This window comes from Gopherus evgoodei, chromosome 3 (genome assembly GCF_007399415.2).
Source record: "Gopherus evgoodei ecotype Sinaloan lineage chromosome 3, rGopEvg1_v1.p, whole genome shotgun sequence".
Classification (NCBI taxonomy): Eukaryota; Metazoa; Chordata; order Testudines; family Testudinidae; genus Gopherus; species Gopherus evgoodei.
In genome coordinates this window covers 153,054,537-153,069,377 of record NC_044324.1, presented here as the reverse complement: position 1 = coordinate 153,069,377, position 14,841 = coordinate 153,054,537, and the positions used below count along the sequence as shown (strand labels likewise).

General features: G+C 43.7%; 1 protein-coding gene across 2 annotated transcripts in view; it reads right to left on the bottom strand.

Annotated features, from left to right (window-relative positions):
* Window positions 1-14,841, bottom strand: part of KIF26B (kinesin family member 26B) — a 458,615-nt gene that overhangs the window by 19,716 nt on the left and 424,058 nt on the right. For both annotated transcript variants that reach the window (XM_030557033.1, XM_030557034.1), the window contains 2 exons: window positions 10,384-10,546; window positions 5,651-9,074 (listed from right to left, as the gene is read on the bottom strand). In XM_030557033.1, coding sequence (XP_030412893.1) covers window positions 5,651-9,074; window positions 10,384-10,546 — 3,587 coding nt within the window. The remainder of the gene's footprint in view (window positions 1-5,650; window positions 9,075-10,383; window positions 10,547-14,841) is intronic.

The following is a 14,841-nucleotide window of genomic DNA, read 5'->3' as shown; positions in this document are numbered from 1 at the left end:
ATGCCAAAGGAAGAGCTATGTGGTTTCCATAGAAAACCCTCATCTTGTTACAAAATTGTACCAAACGCTCCTTTGTGCTATTGGCCCCACGAGAGGGTTCATTACAGACTCTGAAATCTGGAAACATCATAGGAGGCAGGTACCAGGAACCAATATATAATATATGCAGGGGGAAAAAAATAAGGCATTCATCTATATTATATGGGAGTTCAAGTGAAGCTTTGCTATACAGTGTAAATCTAATTACCGGCCTGGATCCTGTTCTATCCTTACCTCATTGCTGCCAGGAGCCATGCACCTGGAGTTGGAAGTAGTTTTTCATATTTCTAAAAAGCTGGATCTCTACACCCAATGGGCCAAATTCAGCTTTGAGAGTGACTTCAGTGGGAGCTATGCCTGTTTACATACAGACTGAATTTGGTCCACTGGTTTTCAGATGCTAAACTATATAGAATAGTGGTCCCCAACCTCTTTGTGACCAGTAACACATTCATGTTTTCAGAAGAGCATGGCGGGCACCAACAATTTTTCAAGGCTTATTTTGTATTTGTACATTAAATAATACAAAAAAATATTTAATATTACATAATATATGAATCCAGAGAGAAGAGAGAAGCCGGAGGAAAGCCGCGAGGAGAGACAACACCGGTGCCCGCAGCCCTGGAGAACTCTGTCCCCAGCAGGCACGGGGCCCCAGATTCTCTTCTCTGCTGGGCACTAGATGGGCCCCGCACCTGCCGGGGACCGAGAACACCAGCGCCTGCAGCCCCAGAGTTCTCTGTCCCCAGCAGGCGCGGGGCCGCAGCTTCTCTCCCCTGCTGGGAACTAGGCAGGCCCCACACCTGCCGGGAACAGAGAACACCACGACTGGAGCCTGAGTTCTCTGTCCCCGGCAGGTCCCCTTCTGGGCACTAGGCGGGTGCATATAAATGCCCCGCCGGGTGCCATGGCGCCCACAGGCACCATGTTGGAGACCACAGTATATAGAATAATAGTGATTAACATGTACGTAATATTTTTTCATTCTCGAATACCAATGGTTTGTACAAAGTTGGACAAGAATCATCCTGTTTTATAATGGGAAACTGAGGAATAGAGACATTAAATGAGTTGCTCAGAGTGACACAGTGAGTCATTGGCAAAACAGAAAATAGAATATAGGTTTTACAACTACCAATCTGGTGCCCGGTCTGCTGCCCCATCCTGCCTGCCCCTTAAGGCCGCATTCCTGATACACTGTCGTGATTTTGCAAAAGGGAGTTTGCTTGGAGTATTTTTCCTGGTAACACAAAGGAGCCACAAAAACACTTAGCCTTTACCAATGACATCGAGGGAGCAGAGGTAGGCCATTGCTGCGTGCTTTTCAAATTCCACCCCCATTTTTTCAAAAAATGGTCACTGTCAGTGTATAGTTTGCATTTATTTCTAACACATGGGTACACTGCTAAAAAGAAGGAGCACTCCACCATGGACATCCAGGAGGCTTGTGTTCAGAAGCAACCTTAACACTTTGATTCTCTGGGCTGGAAGAGACTGGAAGTAGCTATGTTGTGGCCTATTCTGTGTGTGGGGATCAAGAGCTGCTGACTAGTGTATTATTATTATTATTTATTTGTATTACCGGAGTGCCTAGGAGCCTAATTATGGACCAGGACCCCATTGTGCCAGGTGCTGTCCATGGGGAGGGTTCCCTGGTGAGCAAAGTCTGGTGTCAGATAATACAGTTTTTCATATGCCTAAACTGCCTCTCAGCGTGTGTGTGTGTGTGTGTGTGTGTCAGTTTTGCCTCCTTACTTTCAGGTGTCACCAGCCTTCACTGCTGTATAATCACATAATTCACTTCCTCCCAGTTGAAGGTAAGCGACTGAGGTGCCTATTCACTCTTAGTGGGGAGCAGTTAATGGGGGAGGGAAGAAACCAGAGAACAAGCAGCTGCACACGTTAGGAGGTGCAGAGGAGGGACAGTCTGTCACAAATAGACAATTATAAATCAAACCTTCTGCTCTGCTGTTCTAAAAGGGCAGTGCCATTGATTAGCGGATGTGTGGTCAAGTCAAGTGAGCTCAAGGCCTGGTGCCAACCTGCCTGAGATCTAATCCTGGGTCTATCTAGTCAGCATTAGGGAGGGGGTGATTCTGTGGCCTTGGGCCAGTTAGTTAACCTCTCAGCCTGATTTTCCCCATCTGCAAAATGGGGATTATAATAATACTTACATCACAGGAGGATTAAATAACATTTGTACAGTGCTTTGAAAATGTACACCCCCAGATTAGTGCTAACTGTAATCATAATTAAAATCCCCTCTACCGTAAGCAATCATTTCAGGGCAATAATATACTGACCTACTAATATTATACTACCAGTGTTAAATGCTGGAAAAATTGGACAAACTTATTAAACTGATCTATTAACTTCAGGGAAAAAGGCTCATTGGCTTGATGATGTAATCTTGTAATGTTTCAGTTTGAAGAGTGGGTGGGAGAATATAATGGAAGATGGTTTGTGTGCGTGTTTATACTGCATATACAATGCTAGGCTGCCTATGAAACACATACTTACTTAGATCCTGAAATTTAAACCAAGGCTAAACCTACAGATTATGAATTAGCTTCATCTTCCAAAAGCTACCGTTGGGTCTCTGATGCCTAGGCTATAACAACCAATGCATAAGTACCTACAAGTACAAGTAATGCACTTAAGAACATTAAAATTACAAGATCTTAATCACAGAAAAAAAATCTGTCTCTTCGGTGTATCAGAACTTCAAAAGTAATTGTGAAATCTGACAAGACTACTGGTGATTCCCTTAAAGGCTCTTTACGACTTCTCTTAAAGGGGCTTTCTGTAGATTCATGTTGATTATGTCTGACAACTAGCCTTTCTGTTAATAATAATCATAAATAAAGTCGACAAGGTCACCTGACCTGAAATGAGCATATCTATACTGCCGTTATCCATTATAGCACAGTGGATCTTTGACAGCAAATCAAACAAGGTCCAATGCTCATGACACCATGCGTTAAAATAATATCCACGCTTCAAGAGCTGCACAGCTTTGTATGACTTTTTTTTTCATAAAAATATTCCTTAACAGAGATGTTTCAGGCTAGTACAAACCTACAGGAAGAGGGTATTTATTTAAAAAGAAATGTGCCAAACCAGTCTGGTTCTTGTCCTATTATAAAAATATATGTATGTTCATCATAACATTGTTCGCCTCTACATCTCAGTTTTTCCTTTATCTTGATACTGCACTGAAGTCGTAATTCTATTTTTATGACATCATAAATCAGTTGACATGTGAAAGATTGTGCTACCACCAAACACAGAATTATGGCTTGACTACTGCAGGGCCAAATATAAAGAGGACCTGGGTTGTAAGAAAGCTACAGCTTTGTTAGTTGCCAGATAAATGTTCAATGATGAGAAATGTGTAGACATTGGATTAATCTTTTAATTTTATTTTTAAAATGTGTAAAAATTACTGGGCCTATATTCAACTCATTCAAAACAATGTGAGAATTGGTGAACCAACTATTTAAAGAATCAACCTCAAAATTAAGCTGTTAACAATAGCACATATACCCTCTCCACATAGCCACCAGTCAAAAGCCTAAGTAAGCAAATGAGCTTTACGAAGTGCTCTGAAGGTGTCAGCATGATCAGGCTCTGTTCGATTAACAGGGTAGGCAGCTTCCAGAGATGAGGGCTCTCCACTGAAAACTATGTGCCCCAGATATTTAAATCTTGGGGCCATTAGTGACAGTGACTCATCTGAGCAAATCTGTGACAATGGTGCCTGGGCAGAAAGGACCTAAACCACACAGGAAATTAAAAATCAAGACCAGTCATTTGAATGGCAGCCAAAAGCCCTGGCAAACTCCATGTTTTGTGAAAAATTGGTAATAATCGGGTCAGTTTTCACTCTGCTTCAGCACTGGATAGCTCTGAGCAGCAGCAGAGGCACCTGCATGCGCTCTGTCTGCAAACACAGGAAGAGCATAAAACTTCTGCAGAAGCTGATGGCCTTGCTCAGGAAAGTTCCCTACAAGCCCTGCTGTTGATTTTATTAACCACTGATCTTGCATATGACCTAAGCAGTTGGACCCTGTAAAATAATGCTTTATGCACCCCAGAAGAAATCCCAGATAAACTCTATAGAATTGATAACAAGGGCTGCACACCTGCTTCTGTCAGCAAAAAGAGCCTTCCTCACACTCTGTCTTCTATACCTAGTAGCAGAGCGACTAGACATCCTGAGCACCACAAATGATCCTTCCCTCAGATTTCCATGTTCACAGTCAATGGCATCATTTTCAACCACCTTATAGCAATCATCTAAGAGGCAGAGCTGCTGCAGTTGAGGACCTAAGTAAAGACTAAATATGAAGGTGCGCTCCAAGGACATCATAGCTCTCACCCTCCATCCCTGGCTATCAAGAAACAAAACTGCTATCAAATAACATGGGGGTAGTAGTGCCCTGACACGCTTCCACAGTCACCATCCAAACAGAAGGCTCTCCTCACCCACATCTCCCAGGACAGCTACTGGGAAGTTGCAATCCCTATTCACCCAGCCACTGAGATCACATTGATGAAAGGGGAAGTGAAATGAAAAAACTAAGGAAAGACCTACCCAGCACAGAGTCACCGTGTGCCACTTAGCTCTCAGTACCATCCACGCAGACACCTGTCAAAGTGAGAGGTTGCTGGTACCTTCAGCTCTCTCACTAATAAGGCGAGTAGAAAGCCAAACCTCAAAAATGGAAGCCAAAAAACAAAATGTCCCCAGCAAAATATCCCATATTACCCGGACAACCTCCCAGCAATATATAATTTATTGTGCCCTTTCCCCTTTGCAAGTCCTATAGTCTCTTTCTCCCTTTACTGGGCTCTAGCATTTGTACTGCAACTTATACAGCTCTTGGTCCTCCTCTCAGTGACACCGGGGCAACACCCACCAACCTCTGAAACCTCACAGTCACAACCAACCTCAGTTCTTGCCCTCATGATATACATCAGCTGTCCTCTTCCTGCTATTCACCATAATAAAAGCCTTCAATTTTTGACTGGAGTTTATCTATTTGACAGCTATTGGATAGGGCTTATAGAAAGGATGGAGGGTTTGTTTCCTGGATTGATGATTTTTGGAAAGGAGCTTTTTCTGCCTGAGTTCTTGTCAGCATGATTGTTTCCGTTCTGCTGGGGCTATATTGTAATATATATTACATGTAAGAACTATGCATGGGCATCTTTTTGTGACTTTGTAAGTGCTAAAAAAACAACAACCCCCCGCCCCACATGACTAAATATTTGAAAATAGTCCCCATTATAAAAGTTGCCCTGCTTTCAGGAGAAGGATGCAATAACAGAAGCTTGAAACAAATAATCTATACTAAAACTATTTCAATGGAAATGCCTTCATAAAGGAAATGTGGAACTGAGCAGGGCTTGGTAAGTAAATAAATCTAAAAAGTTCACAGCTCAAGGGCCTGTCATTAGAATTAGCCTGTTTCTAGTTCCAAATGACCACATTAAACACAATATGTGTTCTGCCATTGACCTAGATACTCCTCTGTGCAAGCCTTTCCACTCAAGAACTAGCTAGCCTGGTAATCAATGTTACATTTGGACACATCTGCAAACATACCTGTGTTTGAGCGTTTCTTTTGATTTTTGAGACTTCGGCATCTCCCGCTGACAGAGCTGCTGTTCTCACTCATAGAGTCTTGCGCTGAAGAAGCACTCCCTGTTGCTTCGCTGTCTCTCATCATACTCTCATAACCACTGCTTCCCCCACTGTGGTAGAATAGGGCTGTTTTCCCCATGGCCGGTGGCAGCTCCCCACTCAGGACACTGCTGTTGTCACTTCCATGACCACTGCTACAGCGGTGAGGCTTCCGTGGAGGGGTGATTTTGCTGTAGGGTGAAGGCAACATATGAACAGCTGGTTTCTCATCTCCATGAAGGCCACCTCGCTCATCTGTGTCCGAGTTTCCACGCATTTGTAAACCTCTGGCACTTGTGCTCCCTTGGAGCAGTTCGGAAATCCGTCCATTGACAGCTCTGAGGGGCAGTTTTGAAGCAAGACCAGAGCCTCTGTTTCTGCTAAGGGACTGAGTTGACCAGGACATGTTCTTCCCACTGGGAGGCAAACTTGAACTCTGCCCCACAGACTGAGGCAGAGACTTGGTAGAAAAGCTTAATGTTTTGGTGGTGGAAGCAGACAAGCTTCGGGCTTTGGGACTTGCCAAAAGGAGTTTGCTAACTGCAGATATCTTAGATTGGCTGGCCTTTGGTGAGGCACCCGCAGACTGGGATATGCCTGAGTTTGTCGGTGAGGACACCGCACTGCGGCTGAGGCTCCTCCCAGCCCTAGGCATGGTGGTATCTTTTCCAGGGCTCATTTTGGAGCTTACTGAAGATAGGCTTTCTGCCCTTTCCAATGACAAACACTCATAGTGGCTCACTGTGGACCTGCCCAGGGAATTGGTCCTGCTGGCTAGCTGTTCAAGTTTGGCACTAAATAACTTGCTGCTGCTATTGTTACTGGTGTCAATGCTGGAGCCCTTCTGTTTCCCATTCAGCTCATCAGGAAAGCTGGCTGGAAAAGACACTGGTTGGTTGGATGGGCTGCTCGTGCTGCTGCTACAAGCGCTATGCTGAGGGCTGGCCCTGTTCTTCTGATCCAGGCTTGATTTTCTCACAGGAGGCATTGGAGGAGTTCCTTTGGGGCGAGTGAGAACGCAGTGCTTGGGAGAAGCGATTCTTCTTTCTAGGGAAGCCTTACAAGACTGGGAAAGAGAGGGAGAACTCATTCCATTGTTCTCAGCAGCGCAGTGATAGAGGACAGCATCAATTTCCTCCTGCTTGCTGACCTTCTGGAGCACCCTAGGGAGACTGCCATTCTTCAAAGCATCCAGGGAATGAACAGGGCTCTGGGTTGCAGAACTTGTAAGTGCCATCTCACACCCATCCACAATTCTCTTCAGAGGATCAGAACCTGGGGAGCTAGAGGTCTCCCCACTGCTGCTACTAAACCTGTCAGCTGAGTTCTGTTTCTTGTTCTGCTCAGGCATGGCTGGTCCAATTGCAGTTTCTAGCCTTGGCCCATTGCTGGCCCCAAAGTGGTCTTTTTTCACATCATCTTCCCTCTTTAGCCAAGGGTCTTCAAATTTGATATCCTTCCTAACACTAGACTCTTTCTCCTCATGGGGTTGAGTAACTTTAGCAGCTGAAGTTACTGCAGATGTGGCCTCACCAGTCTCTTGTGCCTTAAAAGGACTAACAGCAATACATGGATAAACAGTAATGTTGGTCTTCATTGGGATGTAGCCTTCACAACCGCTTAGGCTCGCTGTGTTTGAGATTGTGACAGTAGTTTTCCCCAGGGCTGATATTTTGCAACCCTTGAGGGGTGGGACTTTACTGAAAGTTTCCTCCCCCATTTCTGACAGTATGAGCAAATTGTCAGTCACTGGATTTTGCTTGTCATTTACACAAAACATGTTAGTATTCTGTATGGCACCTGCAAACTCAGAAATAGGGGGCTCTGCCATAGCCTCCCCATGCCCGTAGCATGCCTGAGCTATGAAACTGTGGCATGATTGTTCACCATCACTCCCTGTACTCATTTCACTCAGCCATGAGCTAATGGATGAGCGTCTGCTGCTGGCATCCTGGGCTTTGTCATCCAATCCTAATTTTGGAAGCGGCACAAATTGTGTGATGCTGACCTCAGAAACAGGAGCTGCATTGGAGTAACACTCGAGGTCTTCACTAATGCTACTGATAATACTAACTGGCCTAGACCCAGAGGCCAAAGCCTGCACAGAACAGTCACTGTTAAAGCTGATGATGCTGGTCGGGCGTCCATTTTCAAGGACCCCACTAATAGTTAGTTCTTCAACCAGGGTGAACACCAGCTCATCCTCTCCATTCAGCTCTAATGGTTGCTGCACAGTGACCATGGTGGTACTCAGAATCTCCTTCTTTGATTCTGGTGAAATAGTATGTTCCTGCTCTTCATCAAGAATAGTCTCTCCAAAGTCCCCACTGCTGGAGGATACTGACTTTTTCAAGATCTGAGGACTCATTCCCACTGGAGGGGTCCGGATCTCTGGCTGCAGCAAAGATTCGCTAGACACCATTCCAGAGTCCTTGATCAGGGGTGATGGTGCAGGGCTAGGCAATACTCCTTTCTGGGTGTAAACCTTGCATCTCTGGGAAGGAGAAGTTGGTGGCTTGTACTCTGATGTTTTGGAGAGGCTCGCAATGCCAAGCCGCGGTGAACCCATTGGCCTAGGCTTGCCTTCTACAAAGCCACAGGTATTGAGGCTCTCTCTGCTGCTCTGCAGACTTGCGCTATGGGCTAACGGGGAAGAGCTAAGCTGATTACTAGAGCTGCCAGTTACACTCCTAGGAGAAGGAGGAGTTGAAATGTTAGTGAGAGCTCCAGAAGGAACAGGGGAGTGATTTCTCTGAATTTTGTTGGTTGTTGCATTTATATTTTCCCTGACTTCCTTTTCAGGTTGCTGACAGTCAGCGGTGGCATCTTCCTTATCCAATGATGATATATGACTGAGACCTGCCACTTGGCTTGGCATAGGACACTTAGACATCTGATCTGCGCTAAACTGAACAGGCAGCTCTTCAAATGGAAATTTGTTGCTCTCCTCACTGCCATCAATACAGTCCAACCTCTCCTGAAGCTCAGCAAAAGTGTTGCACTTCAGGCAGTCTCTTTCAGATGTGCTGGAGTCGGTCTCACTCACTTCCTCCAGTTTGCCCTCAGTTTTGGTCTTCTGCAGAGCAGGAACTATAGGGACAAAATCAGGAGGGCCTTCATTATCTGTCAGTTCCTTATCAGAGAGGGCTGTGCCATTGGGGCCAACATAAATCACTGTGTCACAGGACTGTTCGCTGCTGGAAGAATAATCAGGATCACTTGATAGGTGCAGAATAGGGAAGTCTGGGTCAACTACATTTCTAGAATGGAAGGGTCTCAATTGGGTTGGCCTCCGCATTCTTCCTTCTTCACAGGAGCTTTCACCTCCAGAAGAACTTGATGTGTACTGTGATTGGAGAGCAAATGAAATGTCAGAACCACAAACAGCTTCCATAAAACACATATATAGCGGAATCCCAACTATAGATGCAGCTGAATCCTAAAATGACTGAACAATGCATGGTGTTGCATAAATGCATTACATATAAAACACAAACGTACTTGGTAAAGAATTGTTATGAACTTTGGGAGGAAGGGAGTTAAATCCAACAACGAGAAGAAGAATGTGTAGTTATATTGTACCTTTCATTTAATTATCTCAGTACTTAAAAGTTTGGTAAGTTTTATTAGCGCCATTTTGGAAACTGATGCACACAAAGATTAAGGGTGTTGCCCACAGTATTATCATGAACACATTGAAATAGACCCAACTCTAATCACTAGATCATGCTGCCTTCCAATGAATGCACTGAATGAATGCATTAAGACCCTTCACTGAATCCAGTCTTGACCAAAGGAACTAGATAGCTTTCTAAGGACTTAACCAATAAGACTTTGCTGTAAAAGGAGTTCAACCTCACTGGTCAAATAATGCACAAAAGACAAGGAAAATCCAATTTTTATCACAACACAGACTTGGATATACAGTGTGTGGTGGTGCATCTCTTTCTGTGGCTAGCTTGTTGTGACATGGTATACATGGAGTCCATTTGATGGTCTCTGCTCAGATTTATTCATTAATCCATGTCGTCATTTTAAATCATGATCACGAAACTCACCTGTTATAACAAGTTAACAGTCCAGATTATAAAAGGAGCTAGGATTCTGAAAGCATGAAAATGGATATACTTCACTCCCTACTAGTCCACTGCTTGGAAAAAATCTACCACATATATGCTGAAATAACAGGACTATGTGTGCGTCTATGCAGAGATGGAGATTTTGCCTTGTATTATACTGCCTTTGCTGTCTTATGAGAAAAATAGGGAACCTTTTTCTTCATTAATCTTAATTTCCTTTAATTCTAAAAAAAGTAACATTCATTAAAGTTTACGTGTAAATAAAACAATAATTGACAAAAGCACATTACCAGCTATATTTGCTCTACTAAATGACAGACTTGGAGTTAGGCTTAGAAAGCTATTATAATAGATGTGCTTGAACTCTCCTCTGCATCTTAGGTTGAAGCTTTCTCTCCCTTACTCTCTGCTATAAACTCTAAACCACACAGCTAACATAAAATACACGTAACCCATACACTTAGGAATCATGAATACTGATTTTGTTGTATGTTTCAGGCCTCTCCATCTCACTAAAGGCTCTGTAAGGTCCTTGTTTCCCACTACAAGGAGACAAGGAGTTACATATCTCCTTACCTTAGTTTTCTTTTTCTTCATCCTCAGGACCCGGGATGCAACCTGGATGGTGGACAGTGTTTCAGCGTAATTCCCTGCCGCTGCCGAAATGTGAGCTATCATAGTGGTACGGCAGTTCATGTTCCCCAGGGACTCCCGGAGCAACATGGTGAGCTTGCTGTCTCTGCAAAATAAAATGAATTAAGGTTACATTAGTGAGCTGTGTTTCACTTTTGACTGTTGTGATTTGACCAGATCTCAGCAAGATTTTTTTTTCTCTTTTTAATGGAACAGCAGTTAGTACTGTTCTCCGGGTTTGTGCGGTTTTACGTCCGCAGCTCAGCAAGCTGAAAAAACCTTAGGCTAAAATTAGAACTTTTTTTTCTTTTTTTGATTCTTCTTCCCTATCTGCTTTGCTGTCCAATTCCCCCAGCACTGTTACCACAGCTAAGACAGACAGGAAAATGAAGGACCTATGCCCATAATACCTGTTCAAGACCAGTTCTCAGAAAGCACTGTAGTATACAGTATAAAAACAAACTTACGTCAAAGGATGACAGACAGACAGAGCTCTAGTTCTTCTCTCACCCACAAGGGTAACAGATCCCAAAGCCAGAACAGATCATTGTGATCATCTAGGCCAGTGTTTCCCAAACTTGGGACACCACATGTGTAGGGAAAGCCCCTGGCGGGCCAGGCCAGTTTGTTTACCTGCCGCGTCCGCAGGTCTGGCCAATCGCGGCTCCCACTGGCCGCGGTTCGCTGCTCTGGGCCAATGGGAGCTGCTGTATAACACAAGACATAAAACTTCCCAAAAATAATTTCTAGAGCATCAGCTGTAAAACAACATCCAATCTGATTTAAGAGTAACTCCGGGAATTACACTAGGGTAAAAACGGTTGAAAATCAGAGAAAGATCAGGCTGCAAGAGTTTGAATCATTGTTCATTTAGTTTAGATCTTTGCCTTGACAGAGGCTGGAATCAGGTTGTGCCATCTTCTGTTCTTGCCATTCACGCCCTCTCTCTGAATAGGCCAGGTTTTGAAATCCTGACATTTTATCCCTCAGGCCCGTGATTATAATGAGGACAGGAAATGGCATACATGACAACTACTTTAACAAGACAATGTTACAAATATAACCCCCTTAGTGTTACCAGTTTAATATTGTGGGAAGTGATTTGTTACCAGTATAAAAGGCGTGGTCTCAAATACGTTCTGCCTCAGTCAACAATTAATGTGACATTCCTTGAATAAAATAGTCCCCACATGCTTAATGACAACAATTACATCTCCTCCTCCTCAAACCTTTCATCCTTCCATATACTCACTCTTCAGCCCAACACCGTTCAACCTACTAGGCTTGACCCTCCCTAGGAGCTCACTGAGGTTCCTCTGGGTGACTGCCCTATCTGCACCCCAAAGCAGCAGCTGTGCTGGCAGACAGATGGGCCTTCAGGCTCTGCTGGTGGCAGCAAGTCGCCCTGCTGCCTACGGCTGTGGGAAGCAGATCCCTTATGGAAGTGGGCTGTGTGATCAGTTGGGAAATGGATCCTCTTTGGGTCTTGAAGTGGGCAAGTCTCTCCCAATTGCTAGGAGTCTCCTCCAGCTGGTGTGTGAGAGCTAGTTACCTAAGCTAGGGAGTCAGCTGCGCCAGCGAGTCTCCCATGGCTAGTGCCTGGGGTAGAATGCAGGGCATCAGTAGCTTGACCCTATCTCCTGTCTTTCTCTTCCTTGTGCACGGCTGAAGCAGCTAGCAGGGTGTGGGGGGATGGCTTGCAGGGATCTTGCAGTGTGTCCTTCATTCGTGCTACAGAGGCACTGTTGGGGAAAACAAGCTGTTATGGTCACAATATAGTAGGCACACACAAGGGGCTCAAAAACTGATGCCAAGCAGAGCCAGTCTCAGCATTTTTTTGGAGGGCTGAGAAAGAATTCTTTGCTGCTTCCCTTATGCATGTAACCACCCAGATATAACACGAACACACTATCATGCACAAGGCTACCTAAGGATTTTGGGGAGAGTTGGTGAGATGATTCTTTGAGATACAAACCAAACCTACATGATGCAGAACTAGCTCTATGCCTTTCAAACGTAGCTTTCAGTTTGCATCAGTTTACATGTTTCCTGGCTATCCTCACAAGTAAAAGGGCCAGACACTTACAATACTTTTTTTAAAAAGAAAGTTTTGAGTCTCCTTCATGGGGGACTCCACAGCCATCTCTGTTGAGAAGAGGCTCACATGAAACCTGAAGACATACCCCAGCTCATCAGCGATTATACCTCAAGGGGCTGTACCAACACTAAGAGCAAGCAGGCCATCTCCTTAGGACTCTTGGTCACTCTTGTCCCAGGTTTTTAATGAATCTCAATTTGCCTTCACAACTCTCAACTTCTGCCTTCAGAACAATCCAGGTGGCTTCATCAAGACCATAAAAGGACGTACTGTATCTTTCCTTTTGGAATAAACATGGCCCTGATGTGTGATGATAAACAAGCAGGGAAAAAAGCTTAGGTGACTCCAAGGAAATTCTTCTCTACTCCTGCCTATACAAGGATATCCTGAGTTACACAAGGGATAGACGGATTCCTGCCAAACACGCTTCTCATCTGTGAGGAAGCAAACTAGCTAGACGTTAAATTATATATATAAAGCTTAAGAGCATTTTTTCCCCATAAATTCTATTCATAAAAAGGTTTGTTTGTAAATTTCTATATCACTGGTCTACAATTTTTGAGAAGTCATCTACTTCAGAGATAAAATGTGATATTTATTATGTATTTTGATGTGCTGAATTCAAATATGACAATTAAAACAACTGATTGGCTACTGTTTCTAAGATATTTAAGTTTTTACATTTTATGTCTATGTCTATGTATATTGTGTAGATAGTAGAGTTTTAATCATAAATTGTAAACCTAGGTCTTTTCATGTGTTTATGGTTGCTTTACATGATAATATTTCACCTGTCCTGTTTATGTAACACTTTAAAAATCAGCAAAAGGGTTATATAAATAAAATTTATTATGAAACAAAAGGCAAAAAACTATTATGTACATAGTTTAGTCCTATTCAGTGTCTACTCGGCGCTTCTTGGCTTGTCTCTTGTATTCATTAAATGGAGCATCTCTTGTCACTGTCCAGCAATAGTCTGCAAGCATTGACGGGCTCCATTTGCCCTGATAGCCTGCCAGGAGATTCCACTGCTGTAGTCTGGAGCCCAACAGCTCTGCCTTACTCTTGGGTGGTTCCAAATCCCTGACAAGGTCATTCAGTTCACCTTGTGTTATGACGTGTGGTTCAGAGGAGGAGGATGGGAGAAAATGTGGGTCCTGTGACATTGATGGTTCAGGACCAGAAGTTTCATCCTCTTCCTCTTCCTCGTCTGACTCAAGTGAGAATGATTCTGGTGCATCAGGAACCAGCAGTCCTTCTCTGTGCGGTACTGGGCGTATAGCTGATGGAATGTTTGGATAATGCACAGTCCACTTTTTCTTCTTTGACACACCTTTCCCAACTGGAGGCACCATGCAGAAGTAACAATTGCTGGTATGATCTGTTGGCTCTCTCCAAATCATTGGCACTGCAAAAGGCATAGATTTCCTTTTCCTGTTCAACCACTGGCAAAGATTTGTTGCACAAGTGTTGCAGCATATGTGTGGGGCCCACCTCTTGTCCTGATCTCCAATTTTGCAGCCAAAATAAAGGGGACAGGCTTTCTTAACCATAGTGTTATACTGCGCTTTTGTGATGCAAAAGTCACTTCACCACAAACATAGCAGAAGTTATCTGCACTGTTCACACAAGTATGAGGCATCTCTGCTCACTTTGGCTAAACAGAAATGTGTCCCTTTGCAAAATCAAACACTGACAAATAAGAGAGCACGACACTGTGTGATTTCTAGAGCTGATATAGGGCAATTTGTTCAGCAGAGTGATGTAAGCTTCATTATGATTGCATCATCCATGACTTCTAGGAATAACATGATGCAATTCATATCATGTATGACGCAATACCAGCTTCAGATTGCATCATTCATTGTTTTGCCTAAAAAGCAAGTACTGTCCAAACCCAGTCATAGATTTATTCATAGATCCAGTCAAAGATGTATTTTAGTCATTTCTGGTTTAAATTGAGATCCCTTCCCTTTATAACTCACTTATCCTCTGCCATTCCCAAGTCAAGGGTCGTATATACTGACCCAATAGCATATCTTGAAAACTAGAGCCAATCAACAATTTTAAGCATCATTTTCGTTCTCAGTGACCCAGAATTAGTAAAGTTGGACACATTTATTTCAGAAGCATTTTGGCTGTAGAGCAGTGTATTCAGTAAATGTCTTTTCTTGGTGCAGGATTGGCACTAGTTACTTATCATTAATTTACATGATGGCTGGAGAAACGGCCTACAGCACAGATAGAGGAGAGCAATCTCACCTGACGCATCTCAACAATGCACACAGAAGTGGTAAAAATCT